At 40.7% G+C, this 25,819-nt stretch overlaps 1 protein-coding gene across 1 annotated transcript; it reads left to right on the top strand.

Moving 5' to 3' along the window:
- Positions 1–891: 891 nt before the first annotated feature.
- Positions 892–25,819, top strand: LOC141908926 (vigilin-like). The gene is made up of 21 exons (XM_074799220.1): positions 892–910; positions 996–1,072; positions 7,963–8,212; positions 9,699–9,810; positions 10,172–10,359; positions 10,756–10,890; positions 11,419–11,841; positions 12,796–12,903; positions 13,462–13,596; positions 14,438–14,626; positions 15,535–15,639; positions 15,727–15,927; positions 16,297–16,428; positions 16,801–17,106; positions 17,714–17,848; positions 19,931–20,149; positions 20,692–20,833; positions 21,482–21,645; positions 22,136–22,375; positions 22,924–23,364; positions 23,746–25,819. Exons 3-21 carry the CDS (start codon positions 7,997–7,999, stop codon positions 23,980–23,982), a joined length of 3,828 nt encoding a protein of 1,275 aa, XP_074655321.1. The 5' UTR covers positions 892–910; positions 996–1,072; positions 7,963–7,996; the 3' UTR covers positions 23,983–25,819.

The raw sequence follows: 25,819 nt of genomic DNA, 5'->3' as shown, positions 1-25,819 counted from the left end.
GCTCATCGCTGTAATATCTATTTTTAGAATGTATTTCGAGTTCGAGTCCCGATGATCGCAGACTGTCGCGAAAATACAGTCGTTTTTATTTTGTTCGCTGACTATGAGGAACGCATGTAAACGCTGACCCCAGTGATTAAGCCATCGTTACACAGAACAGCACTATTTACTTTTAAATAGTATATCATGTTATAATTAGATAATCATATTTCAGTTGTTCTGTTTGTAAGAAAATCAACGCTTGTTATTTCAACAGTATGTGTTTTTTTTTTCATTCACCAATACCTGATGAAAAAGATGACATGTTTTTCATCAGATATTGTTTGTCTGTAAACTGAACTGAGATCTATATTAAAGATACTTAGTTTAGTTAAATTTCTTAGTCTTGAATTAATTTCCGTGGCTTGTTGGGAAAACATCATTGAGTGGGTTAAAGTCAGGGTTAGGATTAAGTTGGTGACTACTAACGATTCTGCATTACAAAACGCTTTGGAATTAATAGTTTGAGATTTGCCTCGACCGAAACGAGGGAACACTATATTTTCGATTCGAGAATTCTGAAATCTGGGGATTCGAACCTAAGACTCGATCAAATGAAAAAAACAGCTCTTTTTATTCGACTTCGATTTACAAATTTGAAGCATGTCTAAGACAAAAAAACTAATGCTGAATATATTTTCAGAAAATGATTGACCGAAAAGGTTTCCAATCTATAATTCAAAAATAGAAATGTTGTCGGGACTCGAACCTACTAACGACATCTAATCGAACCAAAATAGAAGAGCTCTTATCATTGGGCGACGCAGGTGGATTTGCCAAAGTGGACCAATCAGAATCGCGGTTTCATATCGGCGCAGTTCACGTATATAACACTAGTGACGTCAAAAGGAACCTTCCACTTTTGTCCGTGGTGCGTAATGGCCGTACTTCTAAAATTATCCCCTGAATTTTGCCGTTTTCGGTCGTAATTCGACGGCTTCCGTTTGTTTTTTCAGACTGACATACAGCCACTTTGAAGCCGTATTGACTCGAGCTTCAATTCCAGGACGGACTTTTTGCGGACGCAGTACTGGTGAGTTGAAAACGGCATTTTTCGGCCCTTTTTGAGTGATGATGATTTCGGTCTCGGGACTCGACGACGTGCCGTCACACGACACGTTTCAACAATAACAAATATTTTTATTACAATACAAGCCGCATAATTACTCGCATGTGATTCGTTGATTTTATCTTTTTCTATGTCAAAATAAGGACAATTAAAACGTTAGTTCATGGCTTGTAGGCCTAGGACCAGGGCTGAGTCAAAAAATGAGATTGAAGTTAATTATATAACAAGATTAGGTAGAACTCTCTAAAAGAGTAGGGATTTGGGGTAAGTGTCAAATTCAATCGTTAGGCGATGTGAACGGGCCTCGAAGGAACATATTTGCCCGATTTCATCAGACTCCATGGTCTTCTATCAGGTCTATAGATCATACTATTCCGGTATTGGTATAGAGCGTATTTTGGTCGGAACGATTGCGCCAGATCAGTATTCTGGATTCGATAGGGACTAATAAAAACCCGCGTTAATTCAGGCTGATTTAAACCTTAAAGCTGGATAATATCCTAGATGCCTAGACTTGAACTGTTACTGTAATAGTCGTGATAGGCCCAAGGTCTAAGTGAGGATCCACCAGGTTTGCTAGTGTAGTTACTCTGCTGGTCTTCTAATGCGTTGATTTCTTCCACACTTCAAACAAGTCTATCTCATTAGTAAAGCAATTTCCAGTGAAAATTCGGCTAGGCAATACGGAGGCAATCTTGTTAGGCTGTATGTAATATTTGGCTTCAGGTGCCTTAACTCCCCAACATCCTATTTCTGCTAATTGATCGTATCAATTTTTACTAGGGTGATAAATTCATAAATCTTCAATGAATAGAATAAGCTGAAATTAATCAGTAGGATATTTATTACATCGTCAGGCTCCATCAGATTTTTTTCCATTAAGACTAAATGATATACCGGGGTAGTTGATAAGGTATTGGTCTGGAGAGAACTGAACCGTACATTTTTCAGTGTTAGATGATAAGAAATATATTTGAAAGATTCAATTTCTGAGAGGATATTGCAGGTTTTGACTGGATGCGAAGGTGGCAACCCTTATGCAGAGTCCACCATCTAGGTCAGTCCCTCTGTTAACAAATCAGTGTAGTCCTAATATAAAAGTTCAACACACATATATATATATATATATATATATATATATATATATATATATATATATATATATATATATATATATATATATATATATATATATATGTGTTGAACTTTTATATTAGGACTACAGACTAACTGATTGTTTCTTGAGCCAGATAATACTGTATTTGTTATTAATCAGCGTATAGGGCCTATATATATATATATATATATATATATATATATATATATATATATATATATATACAGGCCCTATACGCTGATTAATAACAAATACAGTATTATCTGGCTCAAGAAACAATCAGTTAGCCTAGTTGGCTTAGCCGTGAATCTAGAAGATAAAGAGTTAGCATGTCACATTAGTAAGATAGATAAACCGTTATTGGCAATGTTATCTCGAAATAATGATTGGCTTACGAAAAACTTAATGTGACCGAGGCCTGATGCGAAAAGAAATTAGTAATGTCCTGGGCAGTTCGTCCACTCCAGTCTCGATGTCGTATTTTTGACTTTGAAATCGAATTGTTGATTCAAATCCCCGTTTTCATAAGGAATGTATTTTGGCGGGGAGATTATGACCCGATATTGTATTTGACCTAGTTCGGTGTAGAAATCTTATCTAACCAATTCTTAACTCTTAACTGTTGCGTAATTTTCGCGAAAAATCCAACTGCTAGAAATATCGTCGTATTCTACAACCATCGCTGCGTCTTGTTTTCAATGCACTCTGGCGACTTGGAGCTGAAAATGACTCAGTTCCTGATCGGCTGGCAGTACATGAACAAACTCTGCTTCGTAAGTCAATTCTGACTAAACAATCTGACTAGAAGTGTCTCGAACCCATGACCATTACTGAAAATTATTTAAAACATTATTTGCCGATATAAATATTAACTTCGTAAGACTTTTAGATAGTTTGCTCATTGGTCAATTTTGAGCGATGCCCGACTGAAATAGCTCGCCCTGATAGGTCAATTCTGATCCGAACAGCTGACTGTAAAAAAAACGCGCACTCATCGGTCGTCGGAACAATGGCTGATTATATAATCAACCTAGCTTAGGCCTAGCGTAAAACTACTCGTAACAGTGCGAGAAATGACTTGTCTCACTGTGAACCGACGATCGCGATGTTGACTATATAACGCGTTTGTACCGACCGGGCGCGTGTGTGTATTTCACGTCGACTCTGTACGTGATGTCGTTACGCTTTCTGCTTCGCCGTGTTCGATCGTCGTTTCGCGTTTTTTTCGTCGTCGTCGCCGCTGACTGACTAATCTAGCGCGGCTAACGCGATCGATTCCGCGTTGTTGCAATTTTTCATTCCCCATCGGTCGTCGGGTAAAAACGCAATTCTTCGTTCGCGGCGACCGGCTCTTGCATAGCCGGCTAGTCTAGAGGAGAATTGTTTTTTCGCAGGATTCTTAGTGGCGGAAAGAGTGGCAGGTTTTAGGATTGTAAAAATGTGATTTCCTTACACGCTACGCTATACTGCAGGTGGTGACAAAAAACCTGCTACGCTGGAGAGCATTTGTGGCATTTGAAGATCAGTGTTGCCAGACTTCCGGAAATTTCCGGAGTTCCGGAAATCAAAAATTGATTATTAACGAAATTTTAAATATTTCCTTGCCAACTAAGCGCTCAAGCGCTACGATCTTGAATTTGTGAGCGTTCATCGGCGCATTTGAACTGCAATAATTCAGGACTCGACCCGTAATGCGTGAGAAGATGCTGATCGTCAACGAATGAGGATGTGCCACATTGGAAATAGCCATTACCTTCCAGAATATAATAAGTTGTTCATGGGTTCACGATCGCTCTAAGTGCTCGGAAAACGCTTCTAATTTCTGAAATTTTCTTGGGGGGGGAGGGGACCCCAAAACCCCCCGAAATGGCTTCGCGCCTTCGGCGCTCGCAAGTTTGTGTATGTCAATAAATACTTCCGGATATAGCAAAGCTAGGTGCTGGCAACACTGGAAGATAAATGATTTGAGGCAAGCAACGATGGGTTCATTTCGTCTCGTAAAGCGATATACGTTTAGTAAGAAATCATTACCCAAGCCAACAAAATTGGTCGCGTAAGTTGCCAAAAGTCTAATGCCCGCGACATAGGAAAACACGGAAACCGGAGCTAGGAACATGTTTCTGAGCATTTCCCTGTGCCGTGTGTGTGAAACGTGGTTTCGGGAATCTATATTTCCAAGATCAAACATTGTTGTTTCTATGTTTTACATAGGCCTAGGTCTTTGCTCTAAACCCTGGAAACGTAAAGGAAATGGTGGTGCAAAGAGTAGAGTCGTAGACTCAAGCTAGAACCGCCTACCATTTGTGCTAGCGGTGATTTGAATGAATTCACCGAGCTAGATAGAGCGGAGAGTGAACGCTCTCGCCATCTTAATCGATACGCGTGATTTTAAAAAGCTAGCTTCGCGCGTGGCGAATTTCCCCCGAAGGTCACGAGCGGTCATGAGAATTTGCGTCGTGAAAGCGACGACAGTGTGTGGCTTTCGGGTTTTAATCCCCGATTCCTGCATAACCTTAATCATAAAGATGCCCGATACATACAGTGTACTACGGTACACGTTGAGTATAGTGCGTCTGTCTGCTGAAACCACGTTTATTACTCGTGACTGCCGGCTACGCGATATCGATAGGTTTCGAAAGGAACGGCCTATAGGCTATATAGACCGACTGACGCAATTGTTGTTATGCAAATATTGTCAGCTGGCTGCGCGAAATTGGGTAACATCGATACTCTCATGTCTACAGCAGTTCATGTATTAAAACCCGATCTGATTAATTTCCTCTTACAGAAGGCGCATTCCCCGATAGCCCGTGCTGACAATCATTTTCAACTAGTACGGATTTGAAATTGCGATTTAAGCATCTGACTATCTTTTAGGCGTGCACCCAGACCTCGCACTACGACTCTGTTATTTGAGAGTAGTTTCTAGCCGTTTGAAAAGCTCTACTATTCCGTAAGATATCAATACTCTCACAAGGTCAGAATAATTTCTAGTCCATTTTCAATAAGTCCACTATTTTCCGTGTTGAATTACTCTCATTTTTATGGTGAAAAATCACAGATAAGAAGTAGTCTGGTGTGATGTACCTTTTCGACTACTAGATTCAAGGCGCGTTTAGGCTTTAGAATCCTGTTGAGTGACGCAGCCTCTCAGTCATAGGTTCTTGTCCGCTGCGCGAAGAAATACCCCGAACTTGTTAGTAATGCCCTGAGTGAGTGGCGCAATCCGAGTCGACAGATTAGGACAGAAATCCATTTTTCTGTCCTTCGCTCCATAGCCATAAACCATACCTTTTATACGTGTTTGTTAGTCGTACTTTTTGTTCTGAGAAAGAAATTGCACTCTCGTTCATCAAACAGCCCATCGCACCAAATATTTTTAATAACTTTATCTGCGACCTGTTTTCGAAGTGCTTTTATTCAATGGCGACCTTTATTCGGTTCACTGATAAAAAGCACGAAAAGATTATCACTGAGAAATCAGAATAGGCGAAATGAATCTTTTGTTTACTGCGAGTTCTCGAGCGTTATTAGCATTGAGTTGATTTACTTATTAAGGGAAAAGTGGAATTGAAACGCGAATGTTGTCGACTTACTAATGCATCTTCTCCACGGAGTGGAATCCTTGATTATTGATTGCTCGTATACTCGTAATCAACTCTAAATAATGGATTCCTTTATTTATAAAACCGTCGCTTATAAATGGACGAAGCGATTCGAATTTAATCGACAAGACCTAGTTAAGTTCTGTATTTTTTTTTCTTATTTTTTTTGGGTTATGTTTCCACTCGAGACAGTTGAAATGGGTTCATTTTCCAGTTTGTTCCTGAAATAGGGAATCGTCCCTGTTGTTTATTTATTTGATAGATTGGTCGATTTCGATTTGATTTGAAATTCCTTACAAAGCCACCACACCTGATGAGAACGAAATAGGGGTAAGAATAGCGGTGTGGAGAACAGATGATAAGTTTAAAACCCATTATATTCAAAATTTATAAGATTAAAAGCAAATTTAGTAGGCCATTGAAGAAATTAAAAGCAAAAGACACAACATTTAGGACCCTCTCTCTCTCTTTCTCTCTCTCTATCTAGATAGTTACGATGGTCTCTGTGAAATAGGTGGAGGGGGGGTTGATTTTGAAATCGGATGTACAGGATATAGTCCGTTGAATTTGCATTACCGATGTTTAAACCCCTAAAAGTCAACTCAACAAGAGAGCCACACAGAACTAGGTCCTGTCAGCTGAAATACTCGTCGAGATATCTCAATCGCTAATGATGCGTTTTTCCCAATTTCCGGGAATATGCCTATTAGAATTAGCGCGCCGTTTATACTCAGGGGTTGGGTGTTAGCGCGCGTTCTCTAAGCTGTTTACATGCCGGAATGACCTATCGCGAATTAGGACGCAGAAAAAAAATATTGATAGTCGCGCAATAACTCGAATATTTAACATCCCTCGTCGAAACCGTGGTTCTGTGTATTGTTCAATTGCGGCCTTTTTTTTTTAATGTCTAAAATCGATGTTTTCGTCGGGTGATCGCAACTCGTAGACTTGCTGTTTGTCATGTATTGATTCGCGCATCGGGAGAGTCTCGAATTTGTGATTCGCGACGATACGAACGAAGAATTCACTAGTCAGTCAGTCGCCTGGTGCTGAATCGGGCTATGGCCTAACGCGCGCTCCGTTGCGACTTTCCTTGTTTGACGTAGACGCAGCGCTGTAAACAGCTGTTGTGGCTGTTGCGCTGCTGACAGAATACAGTCACATCTGCAAATATGTATTCTATATGTACGATCTACACATATTATATATATATATATATATATATATATATATATATATATATATATATGCGCATAGACCTACGACAGAGGCGCATCTGTTTTTCATTTCATTGTCCGCGTTTCCGAGAAACTCATTTGACGGAAAGTTCTTATCGTCATCTCGTCTGTCTCAATTTATCTCCGATCGGTAATTTCAATTGGAAACGGCGCTGAATTATGGTGATAGATTTTTTTTTTTCTATAAACGTTTCGTTGTGCCCGACTTGATGATCGTCGGGTGAAATTGTCTACCGGTTATCCTATCATTAGAGTTGAAATTGAAAATTTCGATTTTAATTTCGTCGTAAAAATTGAGAAAATTGAAAGAGGGCATTGATAATTTGAAAATTTCAAATGTAATTTGGTCATTAGAATTGAAAATTTCAATTGAAGGCTTTAAAAAAGCAAAACTCATTGTTCGTCTAATTTGGTTTTCCCATTTCGCGATTATTATTTCATTATTTTTCGCTAGCCTGAAAGATTCAATTAAGAAAATTATCATTTGTATATTATTGATTTGTCGTGAAATTTGCCAATTTAATAAAGGATATTATTTCAATGTTTCCCTATAATCAATTTGAAGAAATAATTTAAAAAATTTTTTTTTTCCGAAAGGATGATAATTTATCTTGATTTGTCGCGAGCGATGTCATGAATGATGATTTTATTAATCGATTGTTCTTGGGCCGAATCTGTATAAATACCAGTATTATTCCGTCGATGTAGCTTATGTTTACAGCTGTATTTAGCGACGTACTTCATTATACGGCGCGCTCCGTGGCAGGTGTTCATCATCGCTCCCCTTTCCATAGAAAAAAAGAGAGAAATGTTTCGTGTTAGAACAGTCGTCCCTTTCCATTGAAAAAAAAACGAAAAATGTTGACGTTAAATTTTTTTTCTTTCTCGTTGCAGAGTACTGTACGAACTAGGCTTTGAATCACCGACTATGAATTCGGAAATGGCCCAAGAAATCAACAATCCCGAGGAGGAGATCTGTAACATCGAGAATGAAGCGTACGAACCATCGTTCGTGCAGCCGGAGGTCGTCTCGTACGACGACGCCTTCCCGTGTTTACAACGCAGCGACAGTCCGGCCGCGTCGCCGATCGACGCCGGCCAGTGGAACAAGAAGTTGTCCTTGCGATCGTCGACTACGACCCAGGTGCGATACTAATCGATACAATCTCCGCGGTGGAGACTGTTCATGTTATGTAGGCCTAGGCATAATTTATCCGTTTTTAGCACCCCTCCCCATAATTCAGAGAATTACACAAATTGACTTCCGTACCTAACTACCAGTTCTATTGCTGTAACTTCCCTAAAGAGCTTGATTACTCTAAAACTATTTGAATATATGCTGAAAATCTTCATTTTCCATTAATCCGCTATTTTTGATCTCAAACCACTTAAATTTATGGCGAAAAAACATATCTCCCCGATGAAATGATAGTCAGTTCTGGATGGGTTGTGTGCGGAGACCTGGGGCCATTTGCGGTCGCACGGTTAAATCGAAGACCAGATCATCTCGGTTCCTAACAACTTGACACTGTTCTGAGACCACTTTTGTTCTTAAGGCCATCTTCGTTCCGAAGCCAATCTAACAATTTAATGCCATTCTTCGATTTAAGACCACTTTTGGTCTAAAGTAAAAGCGGGCCTTCATAGATGGTTTATAACAGTTTTGCACAGAAGGTAACAGTAAAAGCATTCAGTTTGATTTGTTTTCAAAATGAATGAATCGCGCGAAGCTCTTCCAAGGTTTTCACACATTCGCAGCCTTCCCTTTTATCTAGAGGATGGCTCCAGGTGAATGTTGTTGAAGGTTTTCCGAACGCGGTTTTGTAATCGTTATTGTATTCTGGCCTATGATAAAACAAGTGTAGATAATGTATATTTATCGACAGCTACACTTCAAATTTCATTCACAGTACGACCATCTGGGACCAGTCGATCAAACGCTCGTTGAAATGTGAATAGCGCGATGATTGAATACTGCCTCAATCTACCACGGATTAAATAATATTAAATAGCGTTGTATTTGAACACCCGTTTGTTTAAACCCTATCATAACTGGGCGAGTCCTGTCCGAATAATCTGCAATAATTAGAAATCGCTCAACAAAGCGTGAAATGAACCCCCCACTATTGTTAGTATGTTCAGCTTACAGTCGTGAACGATGATACTACTGAGAAACCTCGTTACAATGAAACTTCACGGGACCAGAAAATCTGTTCGATATACCGGTTACCGATGGTTCTGTATATCCAGTGCGTAATTGATTACATTGTATTACTTGGGACAAATTTCTATGTTCGTAGTATCTGATGAATTGTCACTATCGGACTTTATTATAGCGAAGTCCCCCTGAATTCCTATAAACTGTTATTTGTACATATCAAATTTAGGTATTCTATAAAACATTCCGATAGGCCTATAGGGCATCAATCACTCACTCGTGCTGGACTCAAGTAGAAATACTGCTAGATTAACAGTACCAATCAAGGAAAAGTCTACAGTAATTGGGATATGAATGCAGACAATTCCTCCGAAAGTTGAAATATTCTCCTTTAAAAAGTCCTTACATCCAGCAATAAGCGATCTGTTGGGACCCTGATGATATAACAATAACTTTCGTTTATTTGATGTAGGTATTCCATGTACCGTTGGAGGAACGACGATACCGCGAAATGAACGAAAGACAGTTCGGCGGCGATCAGGAACAACAAGCTAGAATTTGTCAGGACATCATGACAAAAACTGGTACGTACCAAGCATCAATGTATGAAATGTACTTGTTAGAAGATCCTGAACCCTTTCAGTGCTGACTTAGAAAATTTTAAAAAGATTCCGCCCCAGTGTGTTGAATAATGGGCATATTGCTTTGTGGGGTCTACACCGCAGTGCGATGTATCAATAGTTAGTAATATTCCACTATATTAGACAGGTACGGCCATCTTTCAATTGAAACAAAATCTAATTACTTATAACATCAATACACCGCAGTGCGGTGTACTAGCAAAATCAATCCTCAATTTAATACACCGCACTGAAAGGGTTTAGCAGGTTCGATCCCACCGGATTCGTCTTTCATTTCTGATTTGTTGGACTTTTTCTACGATAGGCGTTTCAATCGAGATGAGTCTCGCGAAGGACGAATCGTTGACCGTAGTGATAACCGGTAAGGCCGACTCGGTGGTGAAAGCGCGGCGACTCGTCACCCAACAACTACAAACCCAAGCCAACGACGCTATTCGAATACCGAAGGAACATCACCGCTTCATTCTCGGGAAAAACGGGAAGAAACGACAGGTATGAAAATTAGTTGTGATCATGGTTTCGTGCATATGAAAAACTGCGGAACCCTCTTAGTCCAGGTTATTTGAAAATTCATTACGTTTTTTTCAAAATCATTTAAACGTGTGAGAACACGTTTTGTATGAAGTGATTGTTGCAATCTATCCCAGAGAACCTATGTCCACTGTCGGGGAATACCCTTTGAGGTTATTCGGAATTTTTTCAATACTGCCCAAAGCCAATTGGTATGACTTACAGTTAGTTTTAGTCTGTTAGTTGCAGTCAAAAAGATTATTGTACGATCAAATCATCCGTTTCATTTGAATCAGTTTAATTGTGATTTTGATTTGGTTCCTCATTTTCATGGCGTTGAAAACAATCGGCGAACATTTTCTCGTTAATTTTTTCCAGGAACTGGAGAACAACACGGCGACGAAGATCATGATTCCGCGTCAGGACGAGAAAGACGACGTGATCAAGATTACTGGTACTAAAGATGGCATCGAGAAGGCTCGACATGAAATTCAGCTCATCTCTGAAGAACAGGTCGGTATTTATCGCGAGTGGACGTTATTTGGCCGTACAGTCAAATTTTCGGCTTAAACCTTTTCAGTCCTGACTAATTAATGCCCGAAAGTAGGGATGATTTTTGGTGCGGTATATAAATCGTAGATGTGTTTTGTTTGTACACCACATTGCGGTGTATTGATGTTATTAGTAATTAGTCTTTATCTCTTATGAAAGATGGCAGCACCTGTCAAACGAAGTCAAATGTTAGTAGCTAACTATACATTGCGCTGCGGTGTAGACGCATTAAATCAGTATGCTCCTTATTCCGCGCACTGGGGTAGAATTTTTAAAAGTTTCAAATTTCCAGCACTCGGGTATTAGTAAGTTTGAGCATTGAAAAGGTTAACAGGTGCTACCATCTTTCAATAGAGATATTAACTTATCAACAATACTTTATGGATACACCGCACCATAGGGTAAATGCAATAAAGGGTTGATGAAATAGTTGGATAGAAGCATTACGACTGTTTTGACTTAAATTGTGAAATTTTTCATCTATTCCAGTCGAAGCTGGCGTTCGAACGATTGCCGATACCGAAAATCTACCACACGTTCATCGTCGGGCCGAACAATCAAAATCTGAAGGACCTGCAGGAGATGACCGGCGCGAAGATCAACGTTCCGCCGCCGTCGTTGAACAAAGATGAGATCGCCGTGTCGGGCGAGAAAGAGGGCGTTCACTCGGCGATCCAGCAGATCATGGCGATCTACGAAGAAAAGCGCCGCAAGTGCCAGCCGGTGTCCGTCGAAGTAAGGAAGTCTCAGCACAAGTACGTGATCGGTCCGCGCGGGTCGAACCTCGCCGAGATACTCCTTGCCACTGACGTTTCGGTCGAAGTTCCGCCGCTCGACAGCTCCTCGGATACGATTACACTTCGCGGTGAACCGGATAAACTCGGCCCGGCGTTGACGATGGTTTACGCTAAGGTAACGTAGCGAATTTCGACGGGCGAGAAGAACCCGAGTTGGAACCCTATCAGCTCATGCTGATACCACTTCATATTGGACAAACATTGGTTTGCGTAGTTATTCGACTCGCCAGTGGGAGCTGATAATTGGACTCACTATAATTTCGGTCGTATGCACTTCACTAGATTGCCATCTTGGAACTTGGTTTGAACTACAGCGATCGTGCTCGATCTTGTGGTCGACTAATTCCGGAGTATAAGTTCCGACTAAGTGTCAACTGACATTCGGTTTCACTTAGTTCGCAAATAGTCGACTAACTACGAAAACCGAATTTCACCTAGATTTACTGAACTTTCGGTGTACTTCTGTCTCCCTCTCCTCTCTCTTCTTTCTTACTCTCCTTCTTTCTTTACCTCTCTCCCTCTATTCTGTTCTAGTCTCTTTTCCCTTCCCTCACCCTTCATCTTAGTCACTATCCTTTCCCCCCTTTTCTCCCTGCCTATTTAGTTATCCTCCCTCTCTTGCAGCCTCTGTTTTGGTCAATACCCTCATCTCTCTCCCTCTCTCTCCCTCCGAGTCCTCACCCTCTCATTCTATATCTCACTCTCCCTCTCGCCTCTTCACTCTTCTATACCACATCCAAATCCTCTATATGATAGAACCAGGAGGGCTTGTACGGCAATATTGGTGTCAGCATAATCAATCATTAAGCACAACAGCTGCCAGAGCTCCAGTACTTATATTAGATAATCGGGTACTTTTATCATTACATAAGTTCAGTTTGAGGTCACATACGCTCTAACCACCTAACGATCTAGTTTTCGGTGAAATCGATACGAGTCATGGGGCATTCAATACTTAAGGTCGTTGATCTCTTTTTTTTGTCCAGGCTAACAGCGTAATTATCACCGAAATTGACGCGCCATGGGGTGTTCAATACTTAAGGTCGTTGATCTCTTTTTTTTTGTCCAGGCTAACAGCGTTATTATCGCCGAAATCGACGCGCCGTCCTGGTTGCACCGGTTCATCATTGGACGCAAAGGAATTACGGTTAAACAGATTACGCAAGATTTACCGAAGGTACGTTTACCCCCTGTATCCATTGTGCCACGTAGTATTACACCCGCTTACCGCAGTTGTAACTGAAATACATATAAACAGTACCGCAGCTTAAGTCTGATTATGACTCAACACAGACTCGAATTTAAGTTCCAAGTTGAATATGTCCTAGTAGATATGTTTTCCACGCGTCGAATCCTAACATATCATTGAACAGGTTTCCTGGAACTGACTTTATATAAACATATAGACATGTATGTGACATTGAATCTGAAGAAAGACTTGTCCCTACAATTCCCTTGATTCCTTCAAAACTCCTAACCATAAAATGCTTTCAAAGGTGCTTAAAACTCCTTAAATTGGAACAAAATTCCCGAAACTCCTTCAATTCTGAGAAATATTATAGGCAATTGGAATAGGCAACGTGCAACTTCTTAACTTTATTGTTAAGAAGTTGTTTCATAAGATTAATGAAATAATTTTTTATCAAAAGCCTTTAAGAGTTTGGCTTCTGTCGAAGTATCTGATTCTTAATCTATCGTCCATTTCTGATCGTTTGCTCGTCCTCGTTATTTCAAGGTACACATCGAGTTTACCGACGGCGAGGACAAAATCGTAATCGAGGGCCCACCCGGCGAAGTAGAGCAGGCTCGAGAGGAACTCGAGAAGAAAGTGAAAGACTTGACGAGTCGAATGGACTTCGTAGAAATTAAGGTAAGTACGAACTGGTTCCCAGTGATGTAAAAAAAGGCGCGTAGTCCCCGCAGTACTGGGAAATCGGGAATAAACTTGGCGATTTCAAAATAGTTTTTCCCAGAAATATTTGGGAATTCGATAGGGTCTCCTCTAATCCGCAAATTATTTAGGAAATTTGTTCTACACTTTACGTAGAGCATATTTCTCAGATGGCAATTGCTGGCTGCAGGGCCAAATAGCTTAAAAATAACTTCTATCAACCAGTCCACAACCAAAACATTGACATGCCTGTAGCATGATGGTATGGAAATAATTTGGTCGCCATTTCTCAATATCGAGTTTAGAAGTAAAAACATCGATGGTGATTTGAGCGGGTTATAATTCATTCAACTTCCGCCCCTCCCCCTAACCAAAACCAACCCGACTAGAACCAAACACATGTTACCAGTAGATATTTTATTGGATGTGATGACTATTCATCATAAAAACCGCTTTGAAAATATGTTACCTGCATATGCATACGTAGATATACATACTTCTCCATAAGGCTATATTTCAAACATTAATATCCGTTAGTATTATAATGATTAACTCAACAGTTATCGTACATAGAACTCCTCATTTTAATAATGTAAAAGGTTGTACAGTATAGACTCTATGAAATACATTTTATCCAACTCCCCCGAGGTGAACGCGTTTTACTGTTCACTTTTAAAAGGCTCCATTTCTATTTGGGAAAGTTGTAAAATCACTCATGTGATACTTGAGAAAAAAACTAGAGGATTTTGAATTCGTGTACACGCCAGAACAACAATGGCTTCTTAACGAATTGATGAATGATGTATCGATATCTAATTAGATTGATCCGAAGTACCATCGGCACATCATCGGTCGACAAGGCGCGAACATCACGCGCATCAAGAACGAAACGGGCGTGTCGATTCGTATACCGGCAGACGGCGACACCAGTCCGATCATCCGTATCGAAGGCGATCCGAAAGGCGTCCAAACGGCAAAGAAAGAACTTCTGGACATGGCTCAAAAAATGGTGAGTTGCCTCCACACGCGAGAGACACGTGTTTAATCTCAGGTTTGCTGGGTTACTTGTGCCCTTTTGGGCAACTTTTTTAATCATCCGGGCTTCACTTGTGATTATGACCTCGACACAGATTTTTATTGTTTAAAATAGACTACAAAACACTCAGTATTAATCATTTGATAACCGCACTTTGAAAACCATTGAAGAGACACAACCGGTGTTGTGACAATACTATCACGAGAATCCCACAATAAAGATAGAAAAATCCGGAAATGTTTTAAAGAATGATTAAACCCCCTAACACTGGGCATTCAATCGCCACTCTTTCAAAAAGTGATTGCCCAAGATCGCATTTCTAACTGAACATGGACTAACAAACATACGGAATTGGTAATTTTCAGAGATGAGAATTCCCCGCGGATCCGCGGTTTCCCGCGGATTTCAGTATTGAAAAATATCAATTTTCCAAATAGTCCAAAAATGATGTAAAAGTATGGGGGGGGGTGATGATCTCACTCAATTGGTCCGGCGCGATCGGTAATCAGGTGAACCGTAAAAGCGTTCAGTGCCTGTTTTACTTGTCGTCACGTAAAAGTATCGCATTTCAATGCATATTCATGCTACGCCGTCAGCTGGTTCGCGTATGTCACTCAAGAAAAATAACCCGCCGATTTTACAGGTCGGCGTTCTCATCCCTGAATTTTATCAGGACACATTCAAAAAGTGATCAAGACTCTACACTATCATTACCATTGTGAATGCCTGAAGGTTGTCGATTGCGTTGCGATGTCTTGTTACATAGATATAGATGTTTCAATGCTATTGATAGTGTTGATAATTTAGTTGTGTATGTAAACCGCTTTGACCAGAACTGAATTCGCTAAACTAAAAACACCGTTTTCATTTACTCTTTCCAGGAAAACGAACGCGTACGGGACATACTGATTGAACAACGCTTCCACAAGACAATCATCGGCGCTAAAGGCCAAAGTATTCGAGACATCAGGGAAATGTTTAATGAGGTAAGTCGAGTGGAGTTCAGTCCTTTCGCCGAAATATTCGAGCTTGTATTTCATTTAGTCTTGTACCGGACTTTATACTTTTCACAGGCGCAAATCAGTGTCCCGGATCCGGCGAAGAAAAGCGACGTGGTCCAGATTCGTGGTCCGAAGGAGGACGTCGACAAGTGCTACAAGTATTTACAGAAACTGCATCAGGAGCTGAAAGAGAACAACTACCAGGCGTCGGTGCACATCTTCAAGCAGTTCCATAAGAATATCATCGGCAAGGGTGGCGCCACTATCAGAAAGGTATTGATATTGATAACGAAATAGTTCGTAGAATGTTCACAAAGCTAGAAGGAAATGCTAGAATGGTTACTGTGGCAATTGAGCATTCCATAGAGTCTCAACTGTTGGCAGGAACCAGGAAGAATTCCTCAGTCTATCGCTTGGGCAAGTGTGATACTGTAGTATCGCTTGAGCTGTCAAGATCTAGACTAATGGGGTTATCAACCCAAGATTCTCAAGTATCCCTTAAACAAGTGGGATATTAAAGTAATAAAAGCTGTTACGAGAAGACTAAGGGTTACCGAAAAGTAACCGAGTATAGTAGGCTTAAAAACGCCCTCTGACAGGTTACCAAGTGTTCTTCATTTCAATGCGTTATACTCTTTTAAGATTCGCGATGAAACGGACACGAAAATCGATCTGCCCAGCGAGAATTCCGACTCGGATGTGATCGTCATCACCGGAAAGAAAGCCAACGTCGAAATAGCCAAAAATCGTATTGAACTCATTCAAAAAGAATTGGTAAGTGTAACTCGGCAATTTGTTACTAAGATTTCTATTTGGCCGCTCGAATTTGTTTGAATTAAGAGTTAGCTGACTGGGAGGCCTTTTTAAATGCAGGAATTATGTGTAGGTTGTCCAGTTGTGCAGTATTTGAAAGGGTGGCCACTTAACCAGAAATCAGGGAAAAGCCAGGGAATTTGGTATAAAAAAAAGCTAGAAAATTTGTTGAGATTGCTAGATCGCACGTAGGATTTAACAGTTAAAAAAATTTGCATGTCGGAATAGTCAGGGAAAAAGCAGGTCAAAGAAAAGTGGCCGCCCTGTTTGACTCAACTTTACTCCAGAACTGTCAGCCAGGAAACAGATTTTCCATGCGTTCACGTTTTTCAGGCTAACATCAAGGAAGTGACGATCGAAATTCCGCACAAACACCACAACGCGATCATCGGCGCGAAAGGCCGTCTGATCCGCGCGATCATGGAGGAGTGCGGCGGCGTGATCATCCGTTTCCCGCCGGAGGGCGCCAAGAACGACAAGGTGACGATTCGCGGCCCGAAGGACGACGTGGAGAACGCGCGTAAACAGCTGCTGCAGCAGACGTCCGAGCGAGAGAAAACGGGCTTCACGGCGGAAATCCGCGCGAAACCTAATTACCACAAATTCCTCATCGGAAAGGGTGGCGCTAATATCAAGAAGGTATGAAGATTGATAATTAGATAATGAAAATTGATTTTTCATCAAACTCTTGTCCGGAGATTAAGAAGTATTTATAGTGAGTGTGGCAAAGTTTTAAACGTGCTGTTAGGGGAAAATTACTGGGTTCTGAAAGATCAGGAAATTCTGGATTTATTTTTCCCTGCGGGTGATGTGTGAAGACTCTTCTTGAAAAGCCAGGGAATTTGAATGTTTCATGTCTTGTTCTTGTTGGTGATGAGTGGCACAAGAAACCACTCAATACGTAACAGCTCCCACTGAGGATGTCTTAAAATTGAATCTGGGAATATTTGGTCATAGGTCAGGGAGAACTCTGAAACTAGGAAAAGGCAAAATCTTTAAAAAAAATTTTTTAATGTCCGAGCGATGACCCTCCACCCTGCCATTGTACGAGCCATTTATCCTGGATTGGCTGAGGGAACCCCTGGAACCTAGGAAATTGTCTCCTAGATTCACGAAAAATTGTCTTCTCTTTGAATGCGCCCCCCTCTTCCTAAATTCTGGGAATTAATCCGTGGATTTGAGGAAATGTTACCTGAATCGTGTGAACAGCGGAGAAGATTTTTGAATATCGATTTGTAAATTGCAGGTGAGGGATCGTACGGGCGCGAGAATTATATTCCCGTCGTCGAAAGACGCCGATCAAGAGATCATCTACATCATCGGCGAGGAAGACTCGGTGAAGAGTGCGAAAACGGAATTGGAAACATTGATCAGCGACTTGGTAAGTAGAATACGTTCGTATATTCTGTGTCAGTATAGAGAGCTTAGCAGAGTTTATACACACTGTTCCCACAGTACCAGAAAATCAGGAAAAACTTTGGAATTTCATAATAATTTTTTCCTAGTTTGGAAAATATATTTCGCGCTTCACATAGCATTAGTTGTGATATGTCGATTGCTTGTCTAAGGGCAACTTTCATCTGCAAATTTTCTCGATAATCACCTTCATCAATCAGTCACCGCTATAACATCGATATGCGATGGTGTGTTCGTCTTTACGAACGCCCTGTTTCCATTTGAGAAAATTGAAAAATTAAATGCGAAGTACGTAGGAAAACCTTGGGAAATCTTATTTCATACGACCTGTAACTGCGAGAACAATGTACTACATATGATAATTCAATGAACTGTCGTGTATAAATCGTTATCTTCCCTAGAATTATAGACCACGATTCAAATGCTGACTATAATTTCCAGCCAGTATTATCAGGCCACGAGAAATATTCGCCAACTCAGAGGTGTTTTTACAAATTCCACGAAACAAATAGATAGCACTCTTATCTATCACCGCTAATAGCTTTAACCCTTTCAGTGCATCTACACCGCAGTGCGGTGTATAAATCAGTGATTTTTGCTAGTACACCGCACTGCGGTGTATTGATGTAATTAGTAATTATCTCTCTTGAAAAATGGCTGCAACCTGTCAAACATAGTGAAATACTAGTAACTAACGATATACCGCACCGCGGTGTAGAGGCACTACAGTGGTATTCCCGTTATTCAACACACTAGGGTGTAATTTTTATAAAAATTTCAAATTATCTCCAGCACTATAGGGTATTAATTAGTCAGCACTGAAAGGGTTAATGATTATTCTGATAGATAAATATTCTCTACATCAACGTTCTTTCACTGGATTTCAACGAACAAATTTTTGTAATTGAGAATTCAAAAGTTTACCGGCAAAAACCAATTTGGGGCAAAGTCAAATGGCGGATTATCGAGGGTTGACTATATACAGGGCCCTGCGTACATCTTGTGTATGAAACGAGGCGCCGCGTCTTGTCACATCTGTTGAAAATTCGATAAACCAATCGATCGAGTCGCCTCGATGATCGCCAGATGCGTCTGAATTCAGGATGTACATGTTCGTAACACCTGTTTCGTTCGCCGCGCATAGACATAGATAGACCGCACCGACAAAGCGCAGTTATATATCAATTATAATCATGAATTATCCATGCAAAAATTGCGTACGGTAATCGAAATCGACGCTGCCCGATATTTACCCGAAATGGCCATCTGGTGCGTCGTAAATATTTTCATATAACTGTAATCACCGGATGATTATGAATGGGATATCGTTTTGAAATATTGCCTCCCGTTTTGAATTAGTAATAAATTCGGCTGCGCAAAAAAGCAATGAAATTATGCAATGACATTGAACGTGCGAGCTCCTCATTTTAAAATTGTTCATATGAATGATACGTATATAAGTTTTTGGGGTCTTAACGTCATTTATTTTCATTTAAAAATGGAACAAAACTACATCGATTGTTGAAATATCTTCTTTTTCGGATTAAAGCATGCAACTAGCTCTTAAATTCACAAATTTTTGAATCACAGTTGTTGATTTAATTTCTACTGAAATAAGCTTTCTTGATTCCAGTCACTTAATGTTTAACATATTGATTCACTACTGCAGAACTGGCCTCTTTTCAACATACCGTATACAGTCAACCCTTAATTCAGATTCGTGCCCCTACCAGAGTCGGATAGTACGTAGTTCATATATCGGGTGAAAAAATATTTGAGCATACATCAACAGTGCAATCTCTGAATTGATCGGATCAGACTCGAGCAGAGATTACTATAATTTCTTCTGAACAAACTCTCCCGAAAGCCCAACACATACGACGCAGGGATTCCAAGTTTCCAAATGTTCTCCTGTGTAAACATGGGTTTGGGAAACAGCCATTCTGAATTCAAACAGATTTGATTCTGCATTTTGCCTGCATCGTGTGCATTGTTGGGCTCAATTGTTTGCATGTTTGCTTTATCTCTTGTTTCTATTCATTTTCAGGAAAACATCGTCGAAGATGACATGAACGTCGATCCGCGACACCATCGGCACTTTGTCGCGCGACGCGGCGAAGTGCTGCGTCAGATAGCTGAGGAGTACGGCGGCGTGACGGTCAGCTTCCCGCGTAGCGGCGTCAAGAGCGACCGCGTCGTGTTGAAAGGGTCCAAAGAGTGCGTCGCGAGCGCGAAAAAGCGAATACAAGAAATCGTCGATGATTTGGTACGTTTTGAATATTACGACGTTCTTACGAATCATGGAATTCCGGATTTATTTTTCCCTGTGGGTAAATGTCGCCTGAATTTGCCGTAGGGTTAGGTTGCCGTAGGGCTAGGGGGGGAATTTCGGATTCCCTGATCTGTAAGAACCCAGGATAAACGAATTAATGATATGACAAAAAAGCCTCTTGACATCAACTGATCAATTGTTTTCGAATCAGAGTGCGTTATGATGAAATTCTACTCGCTTTATATTGAAGTTTATTTAGACCCAAAAGAATTTCAATCACTATATACGTAAATATACAAAATTGTGCATCAAGAAGGGGATGAAAACTCAACCCTAAGTGATAATAAAATCATGATAATTGTTGGGAAATTGATGATAATAATAATAATAATAATAATAATAATAATAATAATGATAATAATAATGATCATAATGTTACTACTGATGGTGATGCTTTAAAGAACACTGATTATTTGATTACGCCTGTCCTTGAGCGCTGACTATTTTTGACGTTTTGATTTGAATATTCTTTCCAGGATTCGATGGTGACGATCGAGTTGATCATTCCTCAGAAGTATCACCGTACGGTAATGGGTGCTAAAGGTTACAAGGTACAAGAAATCACGCGCGATCACGAGGTCGGAATTAAATTCCCCGATCGTCCGGTGAACGGCGATGGTAAGTAGAATTATTTTCCCGTCTTTCTTTGATGACTCGATCGAATGTTGCGGAAACAAATCATTCGATGCGATATTTGTTTCCAATAGTAGATTTGAAACAAGTTAGAATTTCTTGCAGTGCCGGTGGTCAATCTGCAGCTAGGAACCACTCCACCAGATATTCATCTATTTCAAAATCTGATAATTTACAGATCATTTTGTTGGTTCACTTCAACCTCTTAAAGGTTTCAATTGTTTCCGGATTCCTCATTTTCCTAGGGTTTAAATTGATTGGGCAAAATTCGTGAGTATTTCGCCTACCCCAGAGCTGCCGTGTTTGTTTTGAATGAAGACGCTAGCGACATCTATTGGATGTCAGGCAAACGAATTAACAGCGAGGGGTTATTAGAATTACATTCGAAATGCTCAGGTGATAGATAGATGTTGGATGTTACGTCCAAAACCCCATGAGAACAAACTCATTAGACGTAAAGACATGCCCAAAATTTCTAAGGGTGTAATTTCTGCATGTAACACATGTTTTCTCACACACCGGATCAAATTCATTAGTTCAATACGATCTAAGCGCAGTCTATTGCGATTTTACAAGGAGATGAATGAAGATGAAACGATTCCATAACGATTTCCTTCTATTTTATTTTCGTAGTGCCAAAAGAGAACGGAACGTCCGAGCCAGAGAACGGCAGCGACGAGTTGGTAAACGGAGACGCCGCCAGCGAGAGTAGCGATGACACGAAGCCGAGAGCTTGCGATATCATTACAATCAGCGGTAAACCGGAGAATTGCCAAGGTGCAAAGGAAGCTTTGCTCGTAAGTAGTACTTGAGAACCCTAGAAATAATCATTTTATCAACAGCCAAGTCCGTGGTCGGAATCCTAGCTGAAACTAAAAAATTGATAGAATTCTTGATGTTATCATGATGAAAATCTCAAAATTTGAGATTTTCTTAATACGTCTCAAAAGTTTTGATACCATGGAATTTTATAGGAGTATGAAACCAGCTTAGCTATTTTATGTCGGTATAGACTAAAACCTCACCTACCTCGGACAAACTTGGAGTGGCACGATCAGTCCCCGTTAAGCGCTAGTCTGAATTATGGATTGTAAAATATCTCAGGAAGTCGGAAAATGATTTTGTTTTTGTCACGTCTAATTTTAAAAGTCCGAGTTGGCCGTATCATGTAATTTAAAAGTCCGAGTTGGCCGTATCTGAGTTAGGCGAGCTTTACTGTATTCGACAGGTGTACAGTACTGGCTGGTTAACAAATCCCTGAAGAAATGTTGTTATTGTATATTGTAGGCTCTAGTGCCGGTGACCGAGGAGTTCAACGTGCCGTACGAATTCCATCGCTTCATCATCGGACAGAAAGGTCGCGACGTGCGCAAAATGATGGACGACTTCGACGTGAATCTGTCGATTCCGCCGCCGTCTGCCCAGAGCGACACCATCACGATCATTGGACCGCCGGCGAACGTCGAGGACGCGAAACGCGCGCTCCAGGATAAGATGGATCAGTTGAACTTGGAGAAGGAAGACAGGGTAGGTTATAAACCGGCCGGACGCCGGAGCCTAGCTCTTGGGAGATGGTTCCATACCCCAAACTTAGATACTTGCATGTCCTTGATGATGATATTAGAACTTAAACTGTATGATCCGGAGGCTTCCCCTCCCCGGACAGGAGTTTCATTTAAGGGCTAATTTTGATAAAAAAAGGATATGATTTTCCTGTAATGACAAAATAATCGGATCCTTAGTAAGACTGATGATGTCATGTATGTATATATAGTTCATAGACCATTAAGTTAATCAACCAATCATGAGGGACTTGAAGAGCTGAATAATTCTGAAAAATATGATTCATGATTAAGACCTAAACTGAAATGATATTAGCTAATTACCGTAGAATCCAATGTATGTTTCGCGCTTTATTAGATACTTGGTTCGGTAATTCTAGAATTAGGTGTCTATAACATAGCTGGGCTGGACAGATGGCAAAGAAACAAAAATAATAGGAAGTGAAAGAACTAGAAACAATTTGGAAAAAACTGACTAAAGAAAATTCAGTTAATTTTGTTGTTTCAATTCAGGAGCTGAAGAGTTTCAAACTGGAGATCCACGTCGATCCGAAACACCATCCGAAGATCATCGGGCGAAAAGGCGCCGTCATCTCGAAAATCCGCATGGACCACGATGTTAACATCCAGTTCCCCGAACGCAAAGAGGAGAATGAGGATCTGATCACGATCGTCGGCTACGAGAAGAACGCCAGCGCCGCGAAGGCCGACATCCTCGAGATTGTACGCGAGCTCGAGTCGAAGACGTCGATCGAGGTGGAACTCGACCGACGCGTTCACTCGCGCATCATTGGCGGTCGAGGTCGCGCGATCAAGAAGGTCATGGAGGATTACAAGGTCGACATACGCTTCCCGCGCGGCACCGACACGAATCCGGATCTCGTCACGATCACCGGCTCCGAGGATAACGTGTACGATTGTCGCGATCATCTGTTGAACCTCGAAGAGGAATATGTAAGTTTTTTAAGCGTAAATTATTGTACGCCCAGTTGCAAGTTAGAATTATAGTAAGCAGATATGCTGGGATTTTTGAGAGGTTGCATTTATTCTGTTATTTATAACGTTGGCACAGTGCCCACTTGCCTGGAAATCGTGCCTGGAAAAAGTCGGGTATATTTCTTCTCTTTGAAAAAGTCGTAGGATTTTGGGGAGGGGAAAATTGGGGAAAATGAAAAAAAAAGCCAGAAATTGGAAATTTGTTGAGATTGTTAAATTGCGCGTAAAATCAAACAGTTTCCATATGTCTTGCGTTTTTGACTATGTTAATTGATTGGATTGATAAAAATTTCGCGATATTCATTCTGAACTTCTATTCCGTCCTTTTTCTTCGCGCAGATGCAAGACGTTCGCGATCAAGAGAACCTCGAGCAGTACATGGTTCCGTCGCGCGACGACTCGCGTCAGGACAACGGGCAGAAGTCGAGCGGATACATTTGCACTGGCGCTCCGTGGGATCAACAACCGGACACGAACAGCACCGAAGATTTCCCGTCGCTGTCAGCGGTGGCCACGACGAATAACTCGACGTCGACGCCGCGTATGAACTTTGCCTGGGGTCCCGTACGTAGGTAGACAGCGCCGAGAGAGAGAAAGGGGTGTGGCCGAGAGAGAGAGGAATCCGTATTTTGTAAACATATCCACGCACTCTACGAATTTGTTGATAATCGTCGAATGCCTGGTTTAAAATCGATCTACATCGTGTAGAGCTGAATGAATGAATGAACGAATTAATTAATTTAGCAAGTCGACCGTAATTCGAAACGAATTAAAGCTTAAAACACCAAAACTAGAAACTATGTAAAGAAATGTTAGTTGTTTTTTTTTCCGGCCAGATGACATCACCAAAAAAAAATCAGTTCGCCATGTGCCATTGATGTCTATGCGCCGACATGTCCGCTGTTGTCGCCATAATAGCGACGTGTTCAAAACGTCGTAGATCGTTACGTAACATAATCATTCAGTTTGTTATTACTCTTCTCGCTCGTGCGCGCGCGGATTTTTACGAAAAAGGAAAAAAAAAACACGAAAAAGGATAGAAAGATTAATCTGCTGATAAGTCGTAAATGATGAAATTAATTAGTCGATTAGTTATGATTAATGATGATGATGATGATGATAATTAGTGCTATGTTTTTTTGCTGTGGTTTGATTAACGATGACGGTTTCGACTGTTCTGTCTTTATGGCTGTATGTCAGTACAGTCGGTATTTTTAACATCAACCATTCGTTCGTAAATTGCCAGTTTCCGCCGCTGGTGTTCGGGTTTTCTTCGCGTCTGTCCTTGCGTTTTATTCTCGTCCCTTCTCTTCGTTCTCTTCGATAGTTAGGGTAGTGCGCTTTCGTTAGTTCGTTAGAGGTTGTTTTTTTTGGTTTTTTTTTTTTTTCGTGTGTCTGAAAAACAGAATAGTGCTCAAACGTTCGGAAGTGAAAAGAAAGCTTCTTGTACATAGATATATAGATATTATTATTAGAGAGTTGATTCGGTGAGAAATTTAGACGATTGTTTCCGCCACCACAGAGGAGGCGACCGATTTCGTTTTTATCCGCATTTTTTCGACGGGTTGATTTAGAAAGAAAAAAAAAACGACTGGATGGCCAATATTGTGCAATACCTACACATTACACCGATCGTCCCATACTCATTCATCATTGTTTTTCGCGTTGTTTATCGCTATTTCCGTTCTCGACGCTCGGTCTATTTCCACGTTTTTGAATTTAACCCCCTTACATCGCGGAGTAACAACGTTGAACTATGTAGTCGGATTTCAAGTCAGAAAAATCAGCGGGGAATAGATTAGAAATTGCGGAAATGGGTCGCGACAATTTCGACGTCGAAATCAGTGTTCGGTTGCCGGTACTTAAAACATATCCGAAACTGACAAATTTTTTCTCGCGTGCTCGTTGATTGGTCGCGTAATCGTAATCATGCGCGTTTCACTAAACGTTATATAGTCATTCGATTGAATGTTTTAAAAAATAAACGATAAATCGGGGGGGTGGGGGAGGCGTTATTCTTCAAGATGGCGTCACAAAAACCACACTACTCTAAATAAGTCAATCCGGATTTGATCTGACTATAAGGAACAGTCCGCTTATGCGCGAACATACGTACTACGATATAAGGTTTCGATCGCGCGCTAAACAATCCGGATTGAACGGGCTTCGCGTTAATGATGAAATAACGACGATATTGCTGGTATTATTTTCTATGCATCGAGTGCCAAAGCGTATATATGTATACGTACGTATATATAACCACGGCGCGTGTTTTAAATAAGAAAATTTACACAAAAAAAAAGACGAAAATAAAAACGAAAAATAAAGAGAAAGGCGTTAAATCTACGATACGTACCAATGATATTCAAACACACACACATTAATATATAGAGTATGCATGCATATTTAGTCG

The sequence above is a fragment of the Tubulanus polymorphus genome, chromosome 7, assembly GCF_964204645.1.
Source record: "Tubulanus polymorphus chromosome 7, tnTubPoly1.2, whole genome shotgun sequence".
Lineage (NCBI taxonomy): Eukaryota > Metazoa > Nemertea > Palaeonemertea > Tubulaniformes > Tubulanidae > Tubulanus > Tubulanus polymorphus.
This window is presented reverse-complemented; position numbering and strand designations above follow the sequence as displayed.

Coding starts and splice junctions, on each gene's coding strand:
- LOC141908926 (XM_074799220.1), top strand. CDS start 7,997: ATGAATTCGGAAATGGCCCAAGAAATCAACAATCCCGAGGAGGAGATC. Junction 13,597..14,437: donor TGGACTTCGTAGAAATTAAG/GTAAGTACGAAC, acceptor ATATCTAATTAG/ATTGATCCGAAGTACCATCG. Junction 17,849..19,930: donor AAACATTGATCAGCGACTTG/GTAAGTAGAATA, acceptor ATTCATTTTCAG/GAAAACATCGTCGAAGATGA.